Below are 26,582 nucleotides of genomic sequence, written 5' to 3' on the forward strand. Positions count from 1 at the left end.
ACCTTCAACATGTTAAGTTGTGACTGCACAAACCTTGCCCTCAGCCATGTTCAAGATATCTTACCCGTGTTCTCTTAAGGACATGTTCTTTTAAGTTCAAATGTACATGTTAAACAGCAACACCTGGTGCCAAACCACTCAGACAATATTTCTTTCCAGTTAAACTTCAAGCTCACATTTCAATTAATTGCATTTAATTTTAAAAGCTAAGCTTATTACAGTAAGCATATCCCATTCAAAATAAATTCTTTAGTCAGGATCAAAGTATCATACATTTATTATGTACTCTTTAATTAAACATTTGTTTCCTGTTAAATTGATTTTGACTAATGAAATTATTTGCCTCTTATTAACATCCTTAACTTTTTTTCCGGATATATATTTTTTTGCCATTCCTCACCACAAACCCTTTCGGCGGGGGATACCAATTCATCGAATTTGCTTGTTGATCCTACATGACCCAGATTCAAACTGGACCTTAAGGTCATCAATATTAACATTCTGACCAAGTTTCATGAAGACACAGTCATAAATGTGGCCTCTACAGTGTTAACAAGCTTTTCCTTTGATTTGACCTGGTGACCTAGTTTTTGACCCCAGATGACCCAATATCCAATTCGTCCAAGATTTTATTGAGGGTAACATTCTGACCAAGTTTCATTAAGTTTGGGCCAAAAATGTGACTTCTAGAGTGTTAACAGTCAAATTGTTGACGACGGATGGACGGACGACGGACACAGGGTGATCACAAAAGCTCGCCTTTGAGCACTTCGTGCTCAGGTGAGCTAAAAAAACAAACAAAAGACTGCTGTGTTATGTAATATTTTATTATAGTATATGATATTTATTCGTAAAAAAACCTGTCAAATACACTAACTTGAATACAATAGAGTCTCTTCCTCCATCCAGTAACCACTCCCCTTAAGGATACCTGTATGGCTAGCCATGTATTTATTTGAGTTATCCAGTAAAGATGATAGATCAAAAATGTTTTTAAGAGGGAAATCAATTTTTAGGTATATGTTTATAAGTCTTGATTTTAAATGTCTATGTTCTATTATTAATGCATGAATAAAAGTTTCCAAATAACATATACAGAACCAGAACCAAGTGTGACCTTGACCTTGAAGCGAGCCATCCGAAATATGCGCTATGTCGTCTGGGTGTGGTAAACATTTGTGCCAAGTGTCTCTGAAATCCTTCAAGGGGTTCAACAGTTACAGAGCGGACATGGAATTGCTAACGGATGGACAGACAGACGGACACCGGCGTCATAACATAATACGTCCCTTCGGGCGTATAATAACAGAACTTTATTTGATACTGACAAAAACTGTGTAGTCTGAGTAAAAGCAGTAAGAAATTCATACATTTGATTTCACTTTATTATGTAATCAATAATAGGAAATTTAAGTGTTTTTTTAGTAATGGATTTAATTTCCAATACTATATCTAATAATGTAAGTAATTATATTCTTTTTCAATATCATGTACTTAGGGAAAATCTGGACAGGTGTAAAAATAATGGTATCATCTTTCTATGTAATTTCCTACATAGATTTTCAGTATAATTTCATATAATAGTACCATGATTTTCGTAAGAAATGCTTACTAGCAGTAACATAATTTTCCTTAAGTATCTTATAGCACACAACGTTAAATATAAAATGAACAGCATTATCACAGACTTGAATCAAACTTCTGTCTTTTGCACTTCATTCAGAATATCCCTGTGCACTATTCTCCATTTTTACAATTTTGCCTGATCCTTGAAAAGATCTCCTAATTTCTGCGCTAGCATCATATTGCCTTTAAGTTTCATCTTTCCCTGCATAAATGCCTGAAAAAAAAGATTTTAAAAGAATGTTTAATTTCTTTTATTTGGTTTTATGTCACATTGACACAATTTCAATACATTTAGCACCTTTCTAGCTTTTGAGATGATGGAGGAAAACCCAAGGTGCAACTCTGTGTATTATTACTGCTCTGGATGAGCACTAGGTAGAATCTGCAGCCCTCCGCAAACCAGCTGGCAGTTTTTCCTTACATGAAAAAATTCTACATCTCAAGTAAAGTTTCAAACCTACAATGGCAAGGGGCAGTGACAGTAACAACTCGGGGACTGCACAGTATCTAAAACTCATTTTACTGGTAGATTTTAGATTATAAATATTTCATGTGTTTGGTAAACTAATATACAGTAAACTCCGCTTATAACGATATTCAGGGGACCTTAAAATTCATATCGTTACATCCAGGTATCGTTACATCCAAAGTTGAGTTTGACATCGGCTGAAACCAAAAATATCGACAATGATTTAGCAAAAACTGGCAAGTTTGTAGAAACTATAGTGAATTTCGGACAAATATAAATTTGGATAAGTGATAAGTGGGTATAAGCATTTTTCCAGAATTCTGCTATTTTTCACTGTGTCCTATACACAAGTGCGACCTATATTCGGCCAATTACGGTAGATACATTAAAGAAGGAATGTCACATGAACGTATTATAAATTTGCATTTAATTTCATTGCCAAAGTTTCATATGCTTTTATGAGCATCCCGAATTTTTGATACCGTGCTGTGTTTTTCGTAATTCCAAAATCAGCCGCAATATCGTGCTTTTTTCGAAGTCCCTTAGTAACTTCACAGATGAATTTGTACTTAGATTCTATATCTAAAAGCTTTCTTTTTCGACTAGCATAATCCATTATTTTTCATGTATTACACGAAACAACAAGTACAATTTATATTTAGTATAAAGATTTACTCAAATATCAAGCATTTAGCTGTAAATGTGTGAAAGTTACTTTCAATTTATTGAATTGTTACCCATAATCGTCTTGAGAGTTGGTCATTGTCACGAGTTCACACCATCTCATAAACCATAATTATCTCATTAAACGGGAAAACTAAGCGTTGTGGACCTGAAAAGCGCATCGTTACATCCGAAATATCGTTACATGAGATATCGATATATCCTAGTCAAAGTAAAAGAAATGTAGAAAGCCCGAGTTGGGACTACAACCACAGCATCGTTACAAGCGGTATATTGGTACAAGTGATATCGATACAAGTGGAGTTTACTGTACTGACCTATTGCATTTTGGTACATGATATATTTGTAATTCATCCTCTTGCCATGAAATTAAGGTTTAGGAGTATATCACCAAAACACAGAAATATTTTATAAACGAATAACATCGTTACCAATATTTTACTTAACCATTACATGTTCTGCCGTACTGTCCCGTACTGAAAATATTCTGAAAAAGTTGTCCCCCTTTGAAAATGAATGCCATTTGTAAAGAAATAAAAATAAACAATTGCTGAAAACTGTGTTCCACTTAATTATGTAAAATTTCAACACTCGCATGCGATTGCAAATGAATCAAAACTAACATGTGTAACAGTTCTTTGAAAATGGTGAGTTTTTGAAGGCGCTTGACTGCCCGGAAGTGGGTCCCATTTAGGAAGTCTTTTTTTCGGAATTCAATGTTTATTTTAGTATACTGACACTTGTTTTGTTGTTTTTGTAATGATAGCGTGTATATTACTTATATTACTCTACAAAACAAGTGTCAGTATACTGATATAAGCATTGAATTCGGAAAAAAGAACTGTTTAAACAGGCCCCACTTCAAGACAGTCAAGCGCTTTTAAAAACTCACAATTTCCAAGGAACTGTTACACATGTTTGTTTTGATGCATTTGTAATAGCGTGCGAGTGTTGAAATTTCACTTAACTAGGTGGAACACAGTTTTCAGCGATTGTTTTTTTTTATTTCTTTACAAATGGCATTCATTTTCAAAGGGGGACAACTTTTTCAGAATATTTTCAGTACGGGACAGTACGGCAGAACATGTAATGGTCAGGTAAAATATTGGTAACGATGTTGTTCGTTTATAAAATATTTCTGTGTTTTGGTGATATACTCCTAAACCTTAATCTCTCATAAAATGCAATCTGAAGTGCAACATTGGCAGAAATGTGCTAAATTTTCTTATTTGAATAAGTTTATGGGTTTAACGTCACACAAACGTAATTATAGGTTATACGGTGACTTTCCAGCTTTGATGGTGGAGGAAGACCCCAGGTGCCCCTCCGTGCATTATTTCACCATGAGCAGGCACCTGGGTAGAACCACAGACATTCCGTAAGCCAGCTGCGCAAGTTCATATCATGATAAAGACTCGTGCAAGGTTTCATCAATTTCTATGAAACACTTTTTGAGCTAGGCATGTCATAAGGTGAAAATGTGCATTTTTAGCTCACCGGTCACATAGTGACAAGGTGAGCTTTTGTGATCACCCTTCGTCCGTCGTCCGTCCATCAACAATTTCTTGTCTGCACGATAGTGGTTTCATTTATGATTTTATTTTAACCAAACTTGCACACAACTTGTATCACCATAAGATCTCGGTTCCTTTCTTGAACTGGCCAGATCCCATTATGGGTTCCAGAGTTATGGCCCCTGAAAGGGCAAAAATTAGCTATTTTGACCTTGTCTGCATAATAGCAGCTTTATTTATAACTTGATTTTTAACAAACTTGCACACAACTTGTATCACCATAAGATCTTGGTTCCTTTCTTCAACTGGCGAAATTCCATTATGGGTTCCAGAGTTATGACCCCTGAAAGGGCCAGAATTAGCTATTTTGACCTTGTCTGCACAATAGCAGCTTCATTTATGATTTGAATTTAATCAAACTTGCACAAAACTTGTGTCACCATAAGATCTCGGTTCCTTTTTTAAACCGGCCAGATCCCTTAATGGGTTCCAGAGTTATGGCTCCTGAAAGGGCCAAAATTAGCTATTTTGACCTTGTCTGCACAATAGCAGCTTCATTTATGATTTGATTTTAACCAAACTTGCATACAACTTGTATTACCACAAGATCTTGGTTCCTTTCTTGAACTGGCCAGATTCCATCATTTGTTCCAGAGTTATGGCCCCTTAAAGATCCGAAATTGCCTATTTTGGCTTTTGCAGCCATATAGATACTTCATTTATGGTTTTATTTGATACAAACTTCCAAAATATCTTCAACAACAATAAATCTTGGATTCCATGACAAATCAGATCCAATCGTAGGTTCCAGAGTTATTTTATATCTGATTACCTCCCCTGATTGTAATCAAAATGAATTTCTATCAGTAAGTACTTATAGGACTTACTTGAAATTTCATTATTGTCATTAGTTGGACTGAGCCAATCAGGGTAGATAACTATGGACTGATTTTATGTCAAATTACCTCCCTTTATTTCAAATTAAAATTGGTATATCACTGTAACTAATGAAGATATTGATCTGAAATTTCATTTATGTCAACAGATTTATTTGGCAGATCCTTCTTTTGTTCACTTACAATAATTTTTTTTTTAATTACTTCCCTTTTATGTTACTATCAATAGCTTATTTTTAGTAACTTTTTTATTTTTGGCCGTAGGGAAAAACTGAGACAACTTTTCAGTGGTACAACATGGATGGTACCTCCGATTTTTAGGTGTATTTTGACATATGCAATGATAACAGGTGAGCGATATAGGGCCATCATGGCCCTCTTGTTGACTATTTCAGGGGCCATAACTCTGGAAATAGGGGACGGAGCCAAAGAGAAAATAGGACGTGTGCAAGTTCATATAATGATAAAGACACATGCAAGGTTTCATCAATTTATATCAAATACTTTTTGAGCTAGGCATATCACAAGGTGAAAATGTGCATTTTTGACTATTTCAGGGGCCATAACTCTGAAAATAGGGGAAGGAGCCAGATGAAAATTAGGAGGTGCGCAAGTTCATATAATGATTAAGACACATGCAAGGTTTCATCAATTTATATCAAATACTATTTGAGCTAGCCATATCACAAGGGGAAAATGTGCATTTTTGACTATTTCAGGGGCCATAACTCTATAAATGGGGTGTTGGGGGGGGGGGGGGGGCAGCCAGATGAAAATTATGAGGTGTGCAAGTTCATATCATGATAAAGACTCATGCAAGGTTTCATCAATTTATATCAAATACTTTTTGAGTTAGATGTGTCACAAACTTTTTCTGGAAGTAAAGCTGGACGGACAAGACCAAATTTATATGGCCCGGCCACTCATAGTGGGGGCACAACATTTTTGGTCCTACTTCTCAAATAAATGACCTGATTTACTTCAAACTCACACTTAACAATCCTTGTACCTACAAACTGACCTATATATAGACGATCTTGACTCTCCTATAACATTCACCTTCAAACTTAAAAATGACCCAATTTAGTTCAACTCTTAACAAACATTGTGGCAAGACCTACAAACTGACCTACATATAAATGACCTTCATCCTCATATATCTTCAGGTTCAAACTTAAAACCTTAATAAACAACATTTTTGGTTTTACAGCCCACATAAATGACCCAATTTAGTTCATACTCGCTCTGAAGAAACCTTGTGGCAGGACCTACAGACTGGCATATATTATATGAATGACCTTCATATGATTTTCAGCTATAAACCTCAAACAAGAGGGCCATGATGGCCCTATATCGCTCACATGAATAGAGTTGCTTGCTTGAACAAATTTTTTCGCTAAAGCTTTAAAAACAAGAAAATTAGGAGAGTGGGTCAAGGTAGAGATTATGCAAGATTACTTTTGAAATCTGTATAAAAAATATTAGAGGTGGTCCAAATCCTTTTGCTGTAGCTTAGAAAACAAGAAAGTAGGTCAGTAGGTCAAATTGATGGTCACTGAAAGTCTGTTTAAAGATCGGCATGCAAAACTATACGTGTCATCAAAATTTCAAAGCTGTATCTTAAAACAAGAGGGCCATGAAGGCCCTGTATCGCTCACCTGATCTATTGACCTAAAGATCATCAAGATTAACATTCTGACCAAGTTTCATTAAGATATGGTCATAAATGTTGTCTCTAAAGTGTTAACTAGCTTTTCCTCTGATCTGACCCGGTGACCTAGTTTCTGACCCCACATGACCCAGATTCGAACTTGACCTAAAGATCATCTAGATTAACATTCTAAGTTTCATGAAGATAAAGTTATAAATGTGGCCTCTAGAGTGTTAACAAGCTTTTCCTTTGATCTGACCTAGTAACCTAGTTTTTGACCTCATCTGACCCAGATTAAAACTTGACCTATAGATCATCAAGATTAACATTCTAACCAAGTTTCATTAAGATATGGTCATAAATGTGGCCTCTACAGTTTTAACTTGCTTTTCCTTTGACTTGACCTAGTGACCTAGTTTTTGATCCCCACCTGACCCAGATTTAAACTTCACCTATAGATCATCAAGATTAACAATCTTACCAAGTTTCATTAAGATATGGTCATAAATGTGGCCACTACAGTGTTAACAAGCTTTTCCTTTGATTTGACCTAGTGACCTCGTTTTTGACCCAAGATGACCCAATATCGAACTCGTCCAAGATTTTATTCAGGGTAACATTCTGACCATGTTTCAATAAGATTGGGCCAAAATTGTGACCTCTAGTGTTAACAAGCTTTTCTTTTGATTTGATCTGGTGACCTAGTTTTTGAACCCAGATGACCCAATATCGAACTCGTACAAGATTTATTTGTGAGTAACAATCTGACCAAGTTTCATTAAGATTGGGCCAAAATTCTTACCTTTAGATTGTTAACAAGCTTTTCCTTTGATCTGACCTAGTGACCTAGTTTTTGACCCCAGATGACCCAATATCGAACTCGTCCAAGATTTAATTGAGAGTAACATTCTGACCAAGTTTCAATAAGATTGGGTCAAAATTGTGACCTCTAGAATGTTAACAAGCTTTTCCTTTGATTTCACCTGGTGACCTAGTTTTTGACCCCAGATAACCCAATATCGAACTTGTCCAAGATTTTATTGAGGGTAACATTCTGACCAAGTTTCATTAAGATTCGGCCAAAATTGTGACCTCTAGAGTGTTAAGAAGCTTTTCCTTTGATTTGACCTGATGACCTAGTTTTTGACCCCAGATGACCCAATATCGAACTCGTCCAAGATTTTATTGAGGGTAACATTCTGACCAAGTTTCATTAAGATTGGGCCAAAATTACGACCTCTAGAGTGTTAACAGTCAAATTGTTGACGACGACGGACGATGGACACAGGGCGATCACAAAAGCTCACCTTTGAGCACTTCGTGCTCAGGTGAACTAAAAACAAGAAAGTAGGTCAGTAGGTCACATTCAAGGTCACTGAAAATCAGTTTTAAGATCGGTGTGCAAAACTGTATATGTCATCCAAATTTCAAAGCTGTATCTTAAAACACAAGAAAGTAGGTCAGTAGGTCACATTCATGGTCACTGAAAGTCAGTTTTAAGATCGGTGTGCAAAACTGTACATGTCATCTAAATTTCAAGACTGTATCTTAAACAAGAGAGCCATGATGGCCCTATATCGCCCACCTGTTATCATTGCACTTGAGGACAAGAAGGTCCTCAGAAAAAATATCTCAGTCCAAAGGACAGGAACAACAAAGGAAAGAAATTTAACCAAAAAGAAAAAAAAATTCTTACAAGGTACAGATATGTCAAAATACACCTAAAAATTGGAGGTACCATCCATGTTGTACCACAGAAAAGTGGTCTCGGTTTCTCCCTACGGCCAATAATAACAAGAGGACCATGATGGTCCTGAATCGCTCACCTCTTCCCACATGACCAAGTTTTGAGTATGACGTCGTTTTTTCTATTATTTGACATAGTGACCTAGTTTTTGAGCTCATGTGACCCAGTTTTGAACTTGACCTAGATATTATCAAGATAAGAATTCTGACCAATTTTCAAGAAGATCCATTGAAAAATATGGTCTCTAGAGAGGTCACAAGGTTTTTCCATTATTTGACCTATTGACCTAGTTTTTCGAAGGTATGTGACCCTGCTTTGAATTTTACCTAGATATCATCAAGGTTAACATTCTCACTAATTTTCTTGAAGATCTCATGAAAAATATGGCCTCTAGAGAGGTCAAAAGGTTTTTCTATTTTTATACCTACTGGCCTAGTTTTTGACCGCACGTGACCCAGTTTCGAAACTTGACCTAGATATCATCAAGGTGAACATTCAGATCAATTTTCATGAAGATCCATTGAAAAATATGGCCTCTAGAGAGGTCAAAAGATTTTAATAATTTTAGACCTACTGACCTAGTTTCTGACCGCAGTTGACCCAGTTTCAATCTTGACCTAGATATCATCAAGATGAACATTCAGACCAACTTTCATACAGATCCCATGAAAAGTATGGCCTCTAGAGAGGTCACAAGGTTTTTTTTATTATTTGACCTACTGACCTAGTTTTTTAAGGCACATGACCCAGTTTCAAACTTGACCTAGATATCATCAAGGTGAACATTTTGACCAATTTTTATGGAGATCCATTCATAAGTATGGCCTCTAGAGAGGTCACAAGGTTTTTCTATTATTTGACCTACTGACCTAGTTTTTGACTGCACATGACCGTGTTTCAAACTTGATCTAGATATCATCAAGATGAATATTCAGACCAACTTTCATACAGATCCCATGAAAAATATGGCCTTTAGAGAGGTCACAAGGTTTTTCTATTATTTGACCTACTGACCTAGTTTTTGACCGCACATGACCGTGTTTCAAACTTGATCTAGATATCATCAAGATGAACATTCAGACCAACTTTCATACAGATCCCATGAAAAATATGGCCTTTAGAGAGGTCACAAGGTTTTTCTATTATTTGACCTACTGACCTAGTTTTTGAAGGCACGTGACCCAGTGGCCTGTTCATGTAAAATCGTTTTTTGGAAATAACTTGAGAACCACTTGACCTACAATGTTGAAACTTAATAGGATGATTGGACATGCAGAGTAGATGACCCCTATTTATTTTGAGGTCACTTGATCAAAGGTCAAGGTCACAGGAGCCTGAACAGTGACTTGAGGACCACTAGGCCAAAAGTGTTGAAATTTAGCAGGATGACTGGACATGCCAAGTAGATGATCCCTATTGCAGCCAACCATCAGTGTCTCTTTGACTTTCGCTCCTGACCCCTATTGACTTCTTGCCTATAGGACTTTGCATTGGGGGAGACATGTGCTTTTTTACAAAAGCATTTTCTAGTTTGACCCAAGTTTGATGAAAATCCTTCAAGGGGTTTAGGAGATACAGAGTGGACACAAAATGGAAGGCTCAAACCTTCAACCCTTAGTTGTGACCTTGACCTTGAGCTGGCATGGTTGACTCATAACTTCTGCACATCGTTTTGATGAGGTAATCATTATACCCAGGTTTTATAAAATTCCTTCAAGGGGTTTAGCGGATACGAAATGGAAGGCTCAAACCTTTGACCTTCAGTTGTGACCTTGACCTTGAGCCGACATAGCTGACTCATAAGTTCTGCACATCGCCTTGATGAGGTGATTGTTTGACCCAAGTTTGATGAAATTCCTTCAAGGGGTTTATGAGATATAGAGCGGACACAAAATGGCAGGCTCAAACCTTGGACCTTGAGTTGTGACCTTGACCTTGAACCGACAAGGCTGACTCATGGGTTCTGCACATCGTCTTCATGAGGTGATCATTTGACCCAAGTTTCATGAAAATCCTTCAAGGGGTTTAGGAGATATGGACCAGACACGATTTTGTTACGGACGGAAGGACGAACGGACGCAGACCATTTCTATATCCCTCCGCCATGGCGGGGGTTTAATAAAGGGAGGTAATTTGACATAAAATCAGTCCATAGTTATCTACCCTGATTGACTCAGTCCAACTAATGATAATAATGAAATTTCAAATAAGTCCTATAAGTACTTACTGATATAAATCCATTTTGACTACAATCAGGGAGGTAAATCAGATGTAAAATAACTCTGGACCCTACGATTAGATCTGATTTGTCATGGAATCCAAGATTTATTGTTGCTGAAGATATTTTGGAAGTTTGTATCAAATAAAACCATAAATGAAGTCTCTATATGGTTGCAAAAGCCAAAATAGCCAATTTTGGACCTTCAAGGGGCCATAACTCTGGAACCCATGATGGAATCTGGCCAGTTCAAGAAAGGAACCAAGATCTTGTGGTGATACAAGTTGTCCGCAAGTTTGGTTAAAATCAAATCATAAATGAAGTTGCTATTGTGCAGACAAGGTCAAAACAGCTAATTTTGGCCTTTCAGGGGCCATAACTCTGGAACCTATTAAGGGATCTGGTCGGTTCAATAAAGGAACTGAGATCTTATGGCAACACAAGTTTTGTGCAAGTTTGATTAAATTCAAATCATAAATGAAGCTGCTATTGTGCAGTCAAGGTCAAAATAGCTAATTCTGGCCCTTTCAGGGGCCATAACTCTGGAACCCATAATCGAATCTAGCCAGTTCAAGAAAGGAACCAAGATCTTATAGTGATACAAGTTGTGTGCAAGTTTGGTTAAAATCAAATCATAAATGAAGCTGCTATTGTGCAGACAAGGTCAAGGCCTCTTTTTACCCCAGGGGCATAATTTGAACAATCTTGGTAGAGAACCACAAGGCAATGCTACATACCAAACATCAAAAGCCTAGGTCTTGTGGTTTCAGACAAGATTTTTAAATTTTTTTCCTATTTAAGTCTATGTAAAACTTGAGACCCCCGGGGTGGGGCCATATTTGACCCCAGGGGCATAATTTGAACAATTTTGGTAGGGAACCAAAAGGCCATGCTACATATCAAATATCAAAGGCCTAGGTCTTTTGGTTTCAGACAAGAAGATTTTTTAAGTTTTTTCCTATTTAAGTCTATGTAAAACTTGTGACCCCCAGGATGGAGCCTCTTTTCACCCCAGGGGCATAATTTGAATAATCTTTATAGAGGACCATTAGATGATGTCACATGCCAAATATTGAGGCTCTATGCCTTGTGGTTTTGGACAAGAAGATATTCCCTATATAAGTCTATGTAAACCATGTGACCCCCAGGGCAGGGCCACATTTGACTCTAGGGGAATAATCTGAACAATCTTGGTAGAGGACCACTAGATGATGCTACATACCAAATATAAAAGCCCTATAACCTGTGGGTTTGGACAAGAAGATTTTTGAAGTGTTTCCTTTCGGTTGCCATGGAACCAGAGTTCTATATGGAATTCAATTCTTTGAACAATTTTTAAAGAAGACCATCCAAGGAGCATCCCTGTGGGGCTTTATCAAAATTGGCCTGATGGTTTAGGAGGAGATGTTGTTTAAAGGAAAGTGCAGATGGACGGCCGGATGGACGCCAGACGGTGAGCGATCACAACAGCTCACCCTGAGCCTTTGGCTCAGATGAGCTAAAAACAACATCTTTGACCAAACACACTGGGGCATGATTTTGCATTCTGAAAAGGCAGCTCCCTTGGTTGTTTTTTTAGCTCACCTGAGCAATGCTCAGGTGAGTTTTTCTGATCGCTCGATGTCCAGCATCCGTCGTCTGTCTGTCATCCGTCAACATTTAGCTTGTGTATGCGATAGAGGCTGTATTTTTCAACTGATCTTCATGAATTTTGGTCAGAATGATTAACTTGATGAAATCTAGGCCGAGTTCGAAAATGGGTCATCTCGGATAAAAAACTAGGTCACTAAGTCAAATCAAGGAAAAACCTTGTGTATGCGATAGAGGCTGTATTTTTCGATTGATCTTCATGAAATTTTGTCAGAATGATAACCTTGATGAAATCTAGGCCGAGTTCGAAAATGGGTCATCTCGGATAAAAAACTAGGTCACTAGGTCAAATCAAGGAAAAACCTTGTGTATGCGATAGAGGCTGTATTTTTCAATTGATCTTCATGAATATTGGTCAGAATGATTGCCTTGATGAAATCTAGGCCGACTTCGAAAATGGGTCATCTCGGGTCAAAAACTAGGTCACTAGATCAAATCAAAGAAAAAGCTTGTGTATGCGATAGAGGCTGTATTTTTCAATTATTCTTCATGAGTATTGGTCAGAATGATAACCTTGATGAAATCTAGGCCGAGTTCGAAAATGGGTCATCTCGGGTCAAAAACTAGTTCACTAGGTCAAATCAAAGAAAAACCTTGTGTATGCGATAGAGGCTGTATTTTTCAATTGATCTTCATGAATATTGGTCAGAATGATTGCCTTGATGAAATCTAGGCCGAGTTCGAAAATGGGTCATCTCGGATCATAAACTAGGTCACTAGGTCAAATCAAAGAAAAACCTTGTGTATGCGATAGAGGCAGTATTTTTCAATTGATCTTCATGAATTTTGGTCAGAATGATTACCTTGATGAAATCTAGGCCGAGTTCGAAAATGGGTCATCTGGGATAAAAAACTAGGTCACTAGGTCAAATCGAAGAAAAACATTGTGTATGCAATAGAGGATGTATTTTTCAACTGATCTTCATGAAATTTGGTCAGAGTGATTGCCTTGATGAACTCTAGGTCGAGTTTGAATATGGGTTATCTGAGGTCAAAAACTAGGTCACTAGGTCAAATTAAAGAAAAATCTTGTGTATGCGATAGAGACTGTTTTTTTAACTCACCTGAGGTGACTTTTTCTGATCGCTCGATGTCCGGCGTCTGTTGCCTGTTGTCGTCTGTCTGTTGTCTGTCTGTCGTCCGTCAACATTAAGCTTGTGTATGCGATAGAGGCTGTATTTTTCAACTGATCTTCATGAATTTTGGTAAGAATGATTACCGTGATGAAATCTAGGCCGAGTTCGAAAATGGGTCACCAGGGGTCAAAAACTAGGTCACTAGGTCAAATCAGGGAAAAACCTTGTGTATGTGATAGAGGCTGTATTTTTCAACTTATCTTCATGAATTTTGGCCAGAGTGTTAACCTTGATGAAATCTAGGCCAAGTTCGAAAAGGGGTTATCTGGGGTTAAAAAGTAGGTCACTAGGTCGAATCAAAGAAAAACCTTGTGTATGCCATAGAGGCTTTTTCAACTGATCTTCATGAAATTTTGTCAGAACGATCACCTTGATAAAATCTAGGCCAAGTTCGAAAATGGGTCATCTCGGATAAAAAACTAAGTCACTAGGTCAAATCAAAGAAAAACCTTGTGCATGCGATAGAGGCTGTATTTTTCAATTGATCTTCATGAATTTTGGTCAGAATGATTGCTTTGATAAAATCTAGGTCAAGTTTGAATATGGGTCATCTGAGATCAAAAACTAGGTCACTAGGTCAAATCAAATGAAAACCTTGTGTATGCAATAGGGGCTGCATTTTACACCAGATCTTCATGAAATTTAATCAGAGTGTTTGTGTGTATGAAATCTAGGTGGAGTTTGAATATGGGTCATCTAGGTTCAAAAACTAGGTCACTCGGTCAAATTAAAGAAAAACCTTGTGTACGCAATAGGGGCTGCATTTTACACTGGATATTCATAAAATTTAGTCAGAATGATTGCCTTGACGAAATCTAGGTCAAATTAGAATATGGGTCATCTGTGGTCAAAAACTAGGTCACTAGGTCAAATCAAAGAAAAACCTTGTGTATGCAATAGAGACTGTATTTTTCAATTGATCTTCATGAAATATGGTCAGAATGCTAGCCTTGATGAAATTAAGGTCAAGTTTGAATATGGGTCATCTGGGGTCAAAAACTAGGTCGCTAGGATATATTAAAGAAAAACGTTTTGTATGCGATAGAGGCTGTTTTTTTCAATCAAGATTGATGAAATCTAGTCAGAATGATTGCCTTGATCAAATCTAGGTCAGATTCGAATGTAGGTCATCTTAGCTCAAAAACTAGGTCACTAGGTCAAATTGAAGAAAATGCTTGTTTACACTTAACAGACCACATTTTTGATGCAATCTTAATGAAAATTGGTCAGAATATTTGTTTCCATGAAATCACTATGTCAAACATGTTTACACTGTTATGGTGTGTTTCTCAGGTGTGCGACCTAGGGCCATCTTGGCCCTCTTGTTTTATTCATATTTTTTAAAGATGAACTCTTACTGTCTGTCCATTTAGTTTTCCTGACACCAAGTCCACAAAATCATCATCAGATATGACAATAGTACAGTCAGCTTTCCCAGACTTTGGCTTCCCCTGGTAAATTGCACCATCTCCATTCTTCACATCAGCCGCTGCAACAGAGGAAAAAACATTACACAGAAATGACAAAGCCAACAAAAGTCATTACCTAGGATCAAGAAAATTAATATAAAAGCTCTATGTCAAAAGTATTTCTATTTTTTGATATAGTTAACCTTTGTCTAAAGACCATACTGGTCCGGTGCCTAAATCCGGACACTTCTGGTGGTTTTATGGCGATAACTTTGCATTCCGAAACTGCACTTGTATCACATTTTAAATGTATAATTTTAGGTTCTTTATAAATCTCTATACAAAATAAAAAAATCGTATATTGCCGATTTCATTATAGAAAAAGTCATCCGAAGTGGGCCAGTAAAAGCTGTCAAAATCGGCCTTCAGAGTGCTTACATATTCGGACACTATTTCGGTATGTAATGCAACGAACCTGTGCACCAAAAAATAACAATTAACCGACCTTTGTTTGAAACAAAGCAGTCAGATTCAATCCAGTAAATGTATACAGACATCTCCGTTCGATCGAAGTTTTATTACTTGTTAATCACGTGATAATGAGTGGACTAGTTTCTAATTTAATGTGTAACTGCAAACTAATACGCAATAAAATCTATCTTAGCGAAAATTGTTAATGTTTACCACTTTTCTCATCCACATGCAGATTTTGTTGCTGTCGTTATACTTTTTGACGCAACTATGCACTATAATGACGCCGTGTAGATTTTATCTTATGAATTGCTTCCCTTGTCTGCAAAATGCTGGCACTTTTTTCTCTATTGAGCTAATTATTATGTAACAGAAATCCGTTAAATGTCTTAAATAAATACTGAGGGTAGTACAGAATTGTAAAACATGTTTTTTGGTCAGTTTTGATCAACTAAGAAAAAGAGTCGTCTGAAGCAGGCAGAATTGTTTTCTCATTAAATTAGTACCTCGCCGCACCTCAAACAACTGGCGTGCGCTGTATGACGTCATCCCCCACGACACACAATTTTTACTTTTAGCGGTGCGGATATTTGAAGGTAATTTTCTCTGGAAATACTTACATTCACACACTGTTGTTGACAACTGGTCATCATAGCGTTTTTCTGCGTCGATCATGTTCATTCCAGTAAAAAATCATGATCGTAAAGCATTTTGTAAAGGTGTCCGAATTATTAAGCACTGTCCGGATTTAGGCACTGGACCAGTAAAGACAGGTGAAAGAAACAAATTTTACCCTGATGACAGGAAAAATTTATAAGTCTAATACATTTTAACTAAAGTCTGAAAAAAAAACCTGCAAACCAAAGGATTTGTGGTGAATGTAACAAAATTACTACTAAACATAAAGTGAAGACATAATCTGCTTATATCTAGGTAATACAGTAAGAAAAAGTGATTCAGATTGTTTTATTTTCAGTGATATGCAGATTTCTTCACATTGCAAGCTTAATGGATATTCATTTTACGAGGGTTACCACTATCCACAATTTTGTATCAAGGTGGCAACATGTGTTATAAGTCATGGTAAATTCATAGTGTTGAAAAAGACCATGTATTAAACATACGTTGAGAAATTTGCCTGATAAAAAGCTTTTTTTCAATTTTTTTTTCACTTATCATTTTTATCAAATAAATCTTTCACTTACTCCATTCAGCAGCAGTTTTCCCATCTTTGGTAATTTCAAAGCCAAATACAGCTTTAATCTTCTTCACGAGGTCTTTCTTGCCTGCCAGCTGTTGTTTCATTGCCTCAAATACTGCATTACTCTTCATGTTGGAGCCTCCACTTGGCTGAAATCACACAGAAGGACAAACTACAAACTGAATTCAGGTAAACACAGGGTTTTGTCATATTTAATGTCACTCATATTGATGATAAGGCCAAAGACATAACATAAACCACCAACAGAGTTCCCACTATGTTTTATGTGGAAACGTTGTGACTTACTTGAGGAGCAAGTTACTAATAGGAATATTGTCTAGCTGCAATTACATACCTATCATACCTGCTGCAAAAAAATCTATTTATCCAAAAACTACCGACAAGCAATTAAAATCTGATAATATGTGTAATCTAACAAAGGCTTACAAGAGTTTTTACAACTTACTACATGTAATAGACTGATTCTACTAGCTAAATAACATTTTGCCCTGCCTCTGTTATGATTAACAGTACTCATTTTAAACCATTCTAGCTATATTAGCACAGTAATTATGCAGTAGGTTAAAAGAAAATGCACCATATCTGAAACTCCCTTCAACTAGATGACAACTTCTTCACATCAAACAGATGTAAAGTAATCATCTAACATTCAAAATTCTAATGTGAAGTGAGTCACAGTGAAAAAAAAGGAAGTAAAAAGCTCATCTTTTAATCTTTAAAATTCATAACAACTCAGCAAACAAACCTTTTTAAGCGCTTAAAAGAACAACTATAAATTTTTACCAACACAAATATACTTTATACAAACACAACCTTTAAAACTAACAGACTAAAGTAAAAATCAGTTTTAAGAGTACCCGTATTTCCAATAGCAGAACATAGTACACCTTCTACAAGCATAATATATATGTAAAAGCCTTCATAAAAGCCTTCACTGAGTTTTACTGTAAGTGACAACAAATCCTTCTTGTAAAGAAAAAAATCTAAGCATTCTTTGTCTCACCTATATGTAAAACTAAACTCACAAAGTATGAATAACAAAATCCAATCTTTTGATTAACTTCATGTGATTTTTAGTATCATGTATGTATGGGTTAATATCAAGGTCTATCAAACATACTCAATTTTATCCTTGTGAACTTTGACCACAGAAATTTAAATGAAAGGACGGTTTAAAATAAACTTTAACATGAAATATTAGATTTTAAGATAGGGTTAAAATATTGTACTGTGTTAATAAAGGCTCTTAAGGCAAGATTATATTTACTCAGTTTATCACTTTTAAATGTTTTTACATCTAAGCTGTAAAGCTGATATCAACTACCAACAAATATGAACATAATTTTACACCTGATTTCTTCCATACATTGTAACACACACACAAAACTAGCTTCTGTATCCAGCTTAGAAAGGTCCTTCAAGTAGTTGCAGAGGCTTAGAAAGGCCCATCTAGTAGTTGCAGCAGCTTAGAAAGGCCCTTCAGATAGTTGCAACAGCTTAGAAAGGCCCTTCAGGTAAGTGCAGCAGCTCAGAAAGGCCCTTCAGGTAGTTGCAGCAGCATAGAAAGGCCCTTCAAGTAGTTGCAGCAGCTCAGAAAGGCCCTTCAAGTAGTTGCAGCAGCTTAGAAAGGCCCTTCAAGTAGTAGTTGCAGCAGCTTAGAAAGGCCCTTCAAGTAGTAGTTGCAGCAGCTTAGAAAGACCCTTCAAGTAGTTGCAGCAGCTTAGAAAGGCCCTTCAAGTAGTAGTTGCAGCACCTTAGAAAGGCCCTTCTAGTAGTTGCAGCAGCTTAGAAAGGCCCTTCAAGTAGTTGCAGCAGCTTAGAAAGGCCCTTCAAGTAGTAGTTGCAGCAGCTTAGAAAGGCCCTTCAAGTAGTTGCAGCAGCTTAGAAAGGCCCTTCTAGTAGTTGCAGCAGCTTAGAAAGGCCCTTCAAGTAGTTGCAGCTGCTTAGAAAGGCCCTTCAAGTAGTTGCAGCAGCAAAGAAAGGTCCTTCAAGTAGTTGCAGCAGCTTAGAAAGGCCCTTCTAGTAGTTGCAGCAGCTTAGAAAGGCCCTTCAAGTAGTTGCAGCTGCTTAGAAAGGCCCTTCAAGTAGTTGCAGCAGCAAAGAAAGGCCCTTCAAGTAGTTGCAACTGCTTAGAAAGACCCTTCAAGTAGTTGCAGCAGCATAGAAAGGCCCTTCAAGTAGTTGCAGCAGCACAGAAAGGTCCTTCAAGTAGTTGCAGCAGCAGCTTAGAAAGGTCCTTCAAGTAGTTGCAGCAGTTTAGAAAGGTCCTTCAAGTAGTTGCAGCAGCACAGAAAGGACCTTCAAGTAGTTGCAGCAGCACAGAAAGGTCCTTCAAGTAGTTGCAGCAGCTTAGAAAGGCCCTTAAAGTAGTTGCAGCAGCTTAGAAGCAGCTTAGAAAGGTCCTTCAAGTAGTTGCAGCAGCTTAGAAAGGTCCTTCAAGTAGTTGCAGCAGCATAGAAAGGTCCTTCAAGTAGTTGCAGCAGCTTAGAAAGGCCCTTCAAGTAGTAGTTGCAGCAGCTTAGAAAGGCCCTTCCAAGTAGTTGCAGCAGCTTAGAAAGGTCCTTCAAGTAGTTGCAGCAAGTAGTTGCAGCAGCACAGAAAGGTCCTTCAAGTAGTTGCAGCAGCTTAGAAAGGCCCTTAAAGTAGTTGCAGCAGCTTAGAAGCAGCTTAGAAAGGTCCTTCAAGTAGTTGCAGCAGCTTAGAAAGGTCCTTCAAGTAGTTGCAGCAGCACAGAAAGGTCCTTCAAGTAGTTGCAGCAGCATAGAAAGGTCCTTCAAGTAGTTGCAGCAGCTTAGAAAGGTCCTTCAAGTAGTTGCAGCAGAACAGAAAGGTCCTTCAAATAGTTGCAGCAGCAAAGAAAGGTCCTTCAAGTAGTACTGTTGCAGCAGCTTAGAAAGGCCCTTCAAGTAGCTGCAGCAGCAAAGAAAGGTCCTTCAAGTAGTACTGTTGCAGCAGCTTAGAAAGGCCCTTCAAGTAGTTGCAGCAGCAAAGAAAGGTCCTTCAAGTAGTTACAGCAGCATAGAAAGGTCCTTCAAGTAGTAGCTGCAGCAGCTTAGAAAGGCCCTTCAAGTAGTAGTTGCAGCAGCTTAGAAAGGCCCTTCAAGTAGTTGCAGCAGCTTAGAAAGGCCCTTCAAGTAGTAGTTGCAGCAGCTTAGAAAGGTCCTTCAAGTAGTTGCAGCAGCTTAGAAAGGTCTTTCAGGTAGTTGCAGCAGCTTAGAAAGACCCTTCAAGTAGTAGTTGCAGCAGCTTAGAAAGGTCCTTCAAGTAGTTGCAGCAGCATAGAAAGGTCCTTCAAGTAGTTGCAGCAGCTTAGAAAGGCCCTTCAAGTAGTTGCAGCAGCAAAGAAAGGTCCTTCAAGTAGTACTGTTGCAGCAGCTTAGAAAGGTCCTTCAAGTAGTAGTTGCAGCAGCATAGAAAGGTCCTTCAAGTAGTTGCAGCAGCTTAGAAAGGTCCTTCAAGTAGTAGTTGCAGCAGCTTAGAAAGGTCCTTCAAGTAGTTGCAGCAGCATAGAAAGGTCCTTCAAGTAGTTGCAGCAGCTTAGAAAGGTCCTTCAAGTAGTTGCAGCAGCATAGAAAGGTCCTTCAAGTAGTTGCAGCAGCTTAGAAAGGCCCTTCAAGTAGTTGCAGCAGCATAGAAAGGTCCTTCAAGTAGTTGCAGCAGCTTAGAAAGGCCCTTCAAGTAGTTGCAGCAGCAAAGAAAGGTCCTTCAAGTAGTACTGTTGCAGCAGCTTAGAAAGGTCCTTCAAGTAGTAGTTGCAGCAGCATAGAAAGGTCCTTCAAGTAGTAGTTGCAGCAGCATAGAAAGGTCCTTCAAGTAGTAGTTGCAGCAGCTTAGAAAGGTCCTTCAAGTAGTTGCAGCAGCATAGAAAGGTCCTTCAAGTAGTTGCAGCAGCTTAGAAAGGCCCTTCAAGTAATTGCAGCAGCATAGAAAGGTCCTTCAAGTAGTTGCAGCAGCTTAGAAAGGCCCTTCAAGTAGTTGCAGCAGCAAAGAAAGGTCCTTCAAGTAGTACTGTTGCAGCAGCTTAGAAAGGTCCTTCAAGTAGTAGTTGCAGCAGCATAGAAAGGTCCTTCAAGTAGTAGTTGCAGCAGCATAGAAAGGTCCTTCAAGTAGTAGTTGCAGCAGCTTAGAAAGGTCCTTCAAGTAGTTGCAGCAGCTTAGAAAGGTCCTTCAAGTAGTTGCAGCAGCACAGAAAGGTCCTTCAAGTAGTACTGTTGCAGCAGCATAGAAAGGTCCTTCAAGTAGTTGCAGCAGCATAGAAAGGTCCTTCAAGTAGTTGCAGCAGCTTAGAACGGCTCTTCAAATAGTTGCAGCAGCAAAGAAAGGTCCTTCAAGTAGTACTGTTGCAGCAGCTTAGAAAGGTCCTTCAAGTAGTTGCAGCAGCACAGAAAGGTCCTTCAAGAAGTTGCAGCAGCATAGAAAGGCCCTTCAAGTAGTTGCAGCAGCATAGAAAGGTCCTTCAAGTAGTTGCAGCAGCATAGAAAGGTCCTTCAAGTAGTTGCAGCAGCATAGAAAGGCCTTTCAAGTAGTTGCAGCAGCTTAGAAAGGTCCTTCAAGTAGTACTGTTGCAGCAGCTTAGAAAGGTCCTTCAAGTAGTTGCAGCAGCATAGAAAGGCCCTTCAAGTAGTTGCAGCAGCTTAGAAAGGTCCTTCAAGTAGTACTGTTGCAGCAGCTTAGAAAAGTCCTTCAAGTAGTACTGTTGCAGCAGCTTAGAAAGGTCCTTCAAGTAGTTGCAGCAGCATAGAAAGGTCCTTCAAGTAGTTGCAGCAGCATTAAAAGGCCCTTCAAGTAGTTGCAGCAGCTTAGAAAGGTCCTTCAAGGTGTACTGTTGCAGCAGCTTAGAAAGGTCCTTCAAGTAGTTGCAGCAGCACAGAAAGGTCCTTCAAGTAGTTGCAGCAGCATAGAAAGGTCCTTCAAGTAGTTGCAGCAGCTTAGAAAGGTCCTTCAAGTAGTTGCAGCAGCTTAGAAAGGTCCTTCAAGTAGTTGCAGCAGCATAGAAAGGTCCTTCAAGTAGTACTGTTGCAGCAGCTTAGAAAGGTCCTTCAAGTAGTTGCAGCAGCATAGAAAGGCCCTTCAAGTAGGTGCAGCAGCTTAGAAAGGTCCTTCAAGTAGTACTGTTGCAGCAGCTTAGAAAGGTCCTTCAAGTAGTACTGTTGCAGCAGCTTAGAAAGGTCCTTCAAGTAGTTGCAGCAGCATAGAAAGGTCCTTCAAGTAGTTGCAGCAGCATTAAAAGGCCCTTCAAGTAGTTGCAGCAGCTTAGAAAGGTCCTTCAAGGTGTACTGTTGCACCAGCTTAGAAAGGTCCTTCAAGTAGTTGCAGCAGCACAGAAAGGTCCTTCAAGTAGTTGCAGCAGCATAGAAAGGTCCTTCAAGTAGTTGCAGCAGCTTGGAAAGGTCTTTCAAGTAGTTGCAGCAGCTTAGAAAGGTCCTTCAAGTAGTTGCAGCAGCATAGAAAGGTCCTTCAAGTAGTTGCAGCAGCATAGAAAGGCCCTTCAAGTAGTTGCAGCAGCTTAGAAAGGTCCTTCAAGTAGTTGCAGCAGCATAGAAAGGTCCTTCAAGTAGTTGCAGCAGCTTAGAAAGGCCCTTCAAGTAGTTGCAGCAGCTTAGAAAGGTCCTTCAAGTAGTTGCAGCAGCATAGAAAGGTCCTTCAAGTAGTTGCAGCAGCATAGAAAGGTCCTTCAAGTAGTTGCAGCAGCTTAGAAAGGTCCTTCAAGTAGTTGCAGCAGCTTAGAAAGGTCCTTCAAGTAGTTGCAGCAGCACAGAAAGGTCCTTCAAGTAGTACTGTGCAGCAGCTTAGAAAGGTCCTTCAAGTATTTGCAGCAGCACAGAAAGGTCCTTCAAGTAGTACTGTTGCAGCAGCTTAGAAAGGTCCTTCAAGTAGTTGCAGCAGCACAGAAAGGTCCTTCAAGTAGTTGCAGCAGCACAGAAAGGTCCTTCAAGTAGTTGCAGCAGCATAGAAAGGTCATTCGAGTAGTTGCAGCAGCATAGAAAGGCCCTTCAAGTAGTAGTTGCAGCAGCTTAGAAAGGTCCTTCAAGTAGTTGCAGCAGCATAGATGCAGCAGCTTAGAAAGGTCCTTCAAGTAGCTGCAGCAGCTTATTTTTGAATGCTGAAGAAACTCATTATTATCTCTTGGCCAAAACCTATGCAATTTGTAGAAATATATACCGTAGATACCCATGTATAATTTGCACCCGTGTATAATGCACACCCCCATTTTAGCTCAAAATCCTGGGGGAAAAAAAAACATTTTTGGTCAATGTTGAGGTGGATGGAAAACGAAAGTAGAGTTTACATTGACACCGGTAATAAATTTTATCTCTGCAGTGGAGAGCAGCATCGGTCTTGCGGTACTATCGCTTTTTGTTTTCTCGAAAATAAAACCAGTTAAATATTGTTATATTTGTTGTTTTACCTTTTTTAATTAACTATTTTGAATAAATAAATAGCAGCTGATTCAATATTTCGGAATGTTATCTTTCAAAATGACATGAGCTTCTCAATTCAAACCAATAACAAAAGGTGTGATAGTCTTTTTGTCACGATCAAATAGCCAGTAATTACCGGCAATTAACGTGTCACCTCATGTCAATTATGTTGTTCACAGTTTGATCTCGGTTAAAGATAATTCTCTTTAATTTACCACCCCCGCCAAAGGCGAAGGGGATATTAGAAATGCTCTCCGTCCGTCCGTGTGTCTGCAACGATCTTTGTCCAGAGCATAACTCCAAAAGTACTGGAGGGATTTTCTTCAAACTTCATACACTGATAGAACACATTGGGAGGAAGTGCAGTGTGCAAGAAAAATAACTATACCTTGCCTATTTTTTGAGTTATTCCCCTTTATCATATTTTCTTAAAAAATTTTGTCCGGAGCATAACTCCAAAAGTACTGGAGGGATTTTCTTCAAACTTCATACACTGATAGAACACATTGGGAGGAAGTGCAGTGTGCAAGAACAATAACTCTACCTTGCCTATTTTTTGAGTTATTCCCCTTTATCATATTTTCTTAAAAAAATTGTCCGGAGCATATCTTCTTCATGCATGGAGGGATTTTGATATATCTTGGCACAAATGTTTACCACCACAAGGCGGAGTGTCTTGTGCAAGAACCAGGTCCCAAGGTCTAAGGTCAAGGTCACACTTAGAGGTCAAGGGATACAAGAATAAAAACCTTGTCCGGAGCATTTCTTCTTCATGCATAGAGGGATTTTGATATAACTTGGCACAAATGTTCACCACCACGAGACGGAGTGTCATGCGCAAAATCCAGGTCACTAGGCCTAAGGTCAAGGTCACACTAAGAGGCCAAAGGTCAGATACAAGAATGACTTTGTCCGAAGCATTTCTTCTTCATGCATGGGGGGATTTTGATGTAACTTGGCACAATTATACACCATCATGAGACGAAGTGTCATGCACAGTTCCCTTCTTTAGAATTACTTCCCTTTGTTGTTACTTTAAATAGCTTTTATTGTAACTTTTTCATTACTAGTCGTAGGGAAAAATCGAGACCACTTTTCTGTAGTACAACAAGCATGCTAAATCCAATTTTGAGGTGTATTTTGACCAATCTCTACCTGATAAAGATTTTTATGTGGACTTGCAATTTTTTTTTTTTTTAAAGATTAACTTCCCTTAGTTGCCTGGGGTGGTGGGCATGACTGAGTGGATGAGTGAGGTGGGGGAATGGTACAACTTTGCATTTTGATAAATATTCATGGAAGGTTTTAAAAAAAAATAAAAAGGAATGAAAAATAATCTTTTTCTGTGGGGGGAGAGGGGGAGGGGGTGTGACCAAGGCAAGGTGGTGACCAGGTGTGGGTACACAACTTCACATGTTTATAATAAATGTTCATGGAAAAGAATGAAAGACGTTTAATGAAATTCTACTAAATGGTTGGTTTGTTATGTACAAATCTGTAGAATTTTAAACAATTAAAGGGCAATAACTCTAAGGAAAATTGACCAATTGAAAAAAAAATGACAGGCATCATCGAAGTATGTTGGTTCATCTTTATTTCAAGTTTCATGAAATTCTACCAGCTTGTTACTGAGAAATTGCTGCAGACGTGAATTTTTCATTAAATCAAGGGCAATAACTTTAAGGGAAATTGACCAATCAAAAAAAAACTTGACGGGCATCATCGCAGTATGCTGGTTCATGTTTATTTCGTTTCATGAAATTCTACCAGCTAGTTACTGAGATATGGCTGCGGATGGACGCACGGATGCACTGACGCACGGACGGACAACGCCATTTCAATACCCACCTCCCGATTTCATCGGCGGGGGATAACAAGCTGTCACATAGTGACTTTCTGAAGAAAGAGCCCAGGTATACATCTGAACATTAATTAAAGACACAGTCAAGCACCTGGTAAGAACATTCAGCAAACCAACTAGACAGTTTCCTTACAAGAAATCATTCTGCTCAAAGCTGCTGCCTATAGCAGTTAGAAGCAAGAAATACAACAAGAGGCCCAAATGGGCCAAAGTCGCTCATCTGAAGAAATCCTTAACCATCTGACTTTAATTCTAACTAGGTTTGGTGAAAAGCCTTAAGCTATTCACTAAAACAAAGTTATTTTAAAAAGAATTCTATATTTTGCAGTCACACACCAAAAACATACAATCATCAGGAGAAATTACTTAAAGGTATTTCTATTTTAACTCTAGTGCCCCACTCCCCATTTAAACATGCTTGACATAAGACCTTATAATGATATTACTGACCAAGTTTGATAAAGATCCATCAAGCAGTTCATGCAGGCCTCTCGTGAGAGGGCGACTTGCGCGAAATAGTCGCTTTGGAACTTCTAACTTCGCTCAAATCTAACCTCAAAGCAAAATTTAAGTTGCCCGCTTTTTTTGATCCGCACTTGCTTATTACCACTAGCCGGACTGTAGACAATTTGCACGGTGTCAGAATGAATGTTGAATACACAAACACACATCGAATTTAAGCTACGCCTACTTCAGGTACTTGTGAGGTTTGCACGAGAAGTGTGAAAGTGAATCAAATTATCCGATATGACAGAGACGAGTGGTTTCATCTTTGACACTTTGCGTTGAATTGTCAACATTTGCAAGTGCAAAAAAACAATGTTTTATGAAGAAACTGTTGATTAACCATGCGATTAATTGGAATTGTATTCAATTATTTGGTATCTATGGTAAAAGAAAGGACAAATGAATGATAAGTAAAGTATTTACTACGTTAAATTGACTTTCATCGATGAATTGATTTGAATATGTATTTCTAGTTTTAAAAAAAAACTGTTAAGTAAACACAGTTTACTTTTAGTTTTATTCCAGTGAGATACTGTTCACCAAAGTGATGACTCAGTTTTAATAGTAAACACTTTCATCCTGCATTTAATTCATACAAGATATAACCAAAAATCAGCAAGTTAGATTTACAGCATCGGCTTGAATTGTTGAAAACAATTTCTTCCAGAATTTTGTAATGAAACAATAACCACTGTATAGGAAATGAGGCAACTAAGAAAATGAAAAGTCACATCAAGGTATTTTTTTATCTAGAAACAAGAAAATTATAGCCACCTTTCCAATCACTCAACAGCTTTGAGGTAAAAATAAAAAATCGAAGAAGTCTTCCCACTTCTCCCTAAAGTCTCCCCACTTCTCCTTAAATCAGCCCGAGGGAGAAGTGACTTCTCCCAAAAAATTGGACCTAGCTAGACCCCTGTCATGAGAAGAAGTACTTTCAAGGTATTTCTATTTTAAGCTCTAGTGGCCCCTTAAAGGGGCCAAGTGCCCCAAATCATACAAACATGGTAAAGGACCTTCTAATGATGCAGACAAGGTTTGATGAAGACCAATCCTGGAGTTAATGAGAAGTTACCGTATTTTCCCCAAGTGTTGGGAC

The 26,582-nt window shown here is 38.3% G+C and overlaps 1 protein-coding gene across 2 annotated transcripts in view; it reads right to left on the reverse strand.

The window, feature by feature from the left end:
- Positions 1-811: 811 nt before the first annotated feature.
- LOC123566556 (peroxisomal multifunctional enzyme type 2-like) overlaps positions 812-26,582 on the reverse strand; it is a 134,816-nt gene continuing 109,045 nt past the window's right edge. For both annotated transcript variants that reach the window (XM_045360774.2, XM_053549751.1), the window contains exons 20-22: positions 16,677-16,821; positions 14,950-15,080; positions 812-1,840 (exon numbers count right to left, since the gene is read on the reverse strand). In XM_045360774.2, coding sequence (XP_045216709.1) covers positions 1,751-1,840; positions 14,950-15,080; positions 16,677-16,821 — 366 coding nt within the window. In that variant the 3' untranslated portion in view covers positions 812-1,750. The remainder of the gene's footprint in view (positions 1,841-14,949; positions 15,081-16,676; positions 16,822-26,582) is intronic.

Source organism: Mercenaria mercenaria, chromosome 8 (genome assembly GCF_021730395.1).
Source record: "Mercenaria mercenaria strain notata chromosome 8, MADL_Memer_1, whole genome shotgun sequence".
In the NCBI taxonomy this organism is placed as follows: Eukaryota; Metazoa; Mollusca; class Bivalvia; order Venerida; family Veneridae; genus Mercenaria; species Mercenaria mercenaria.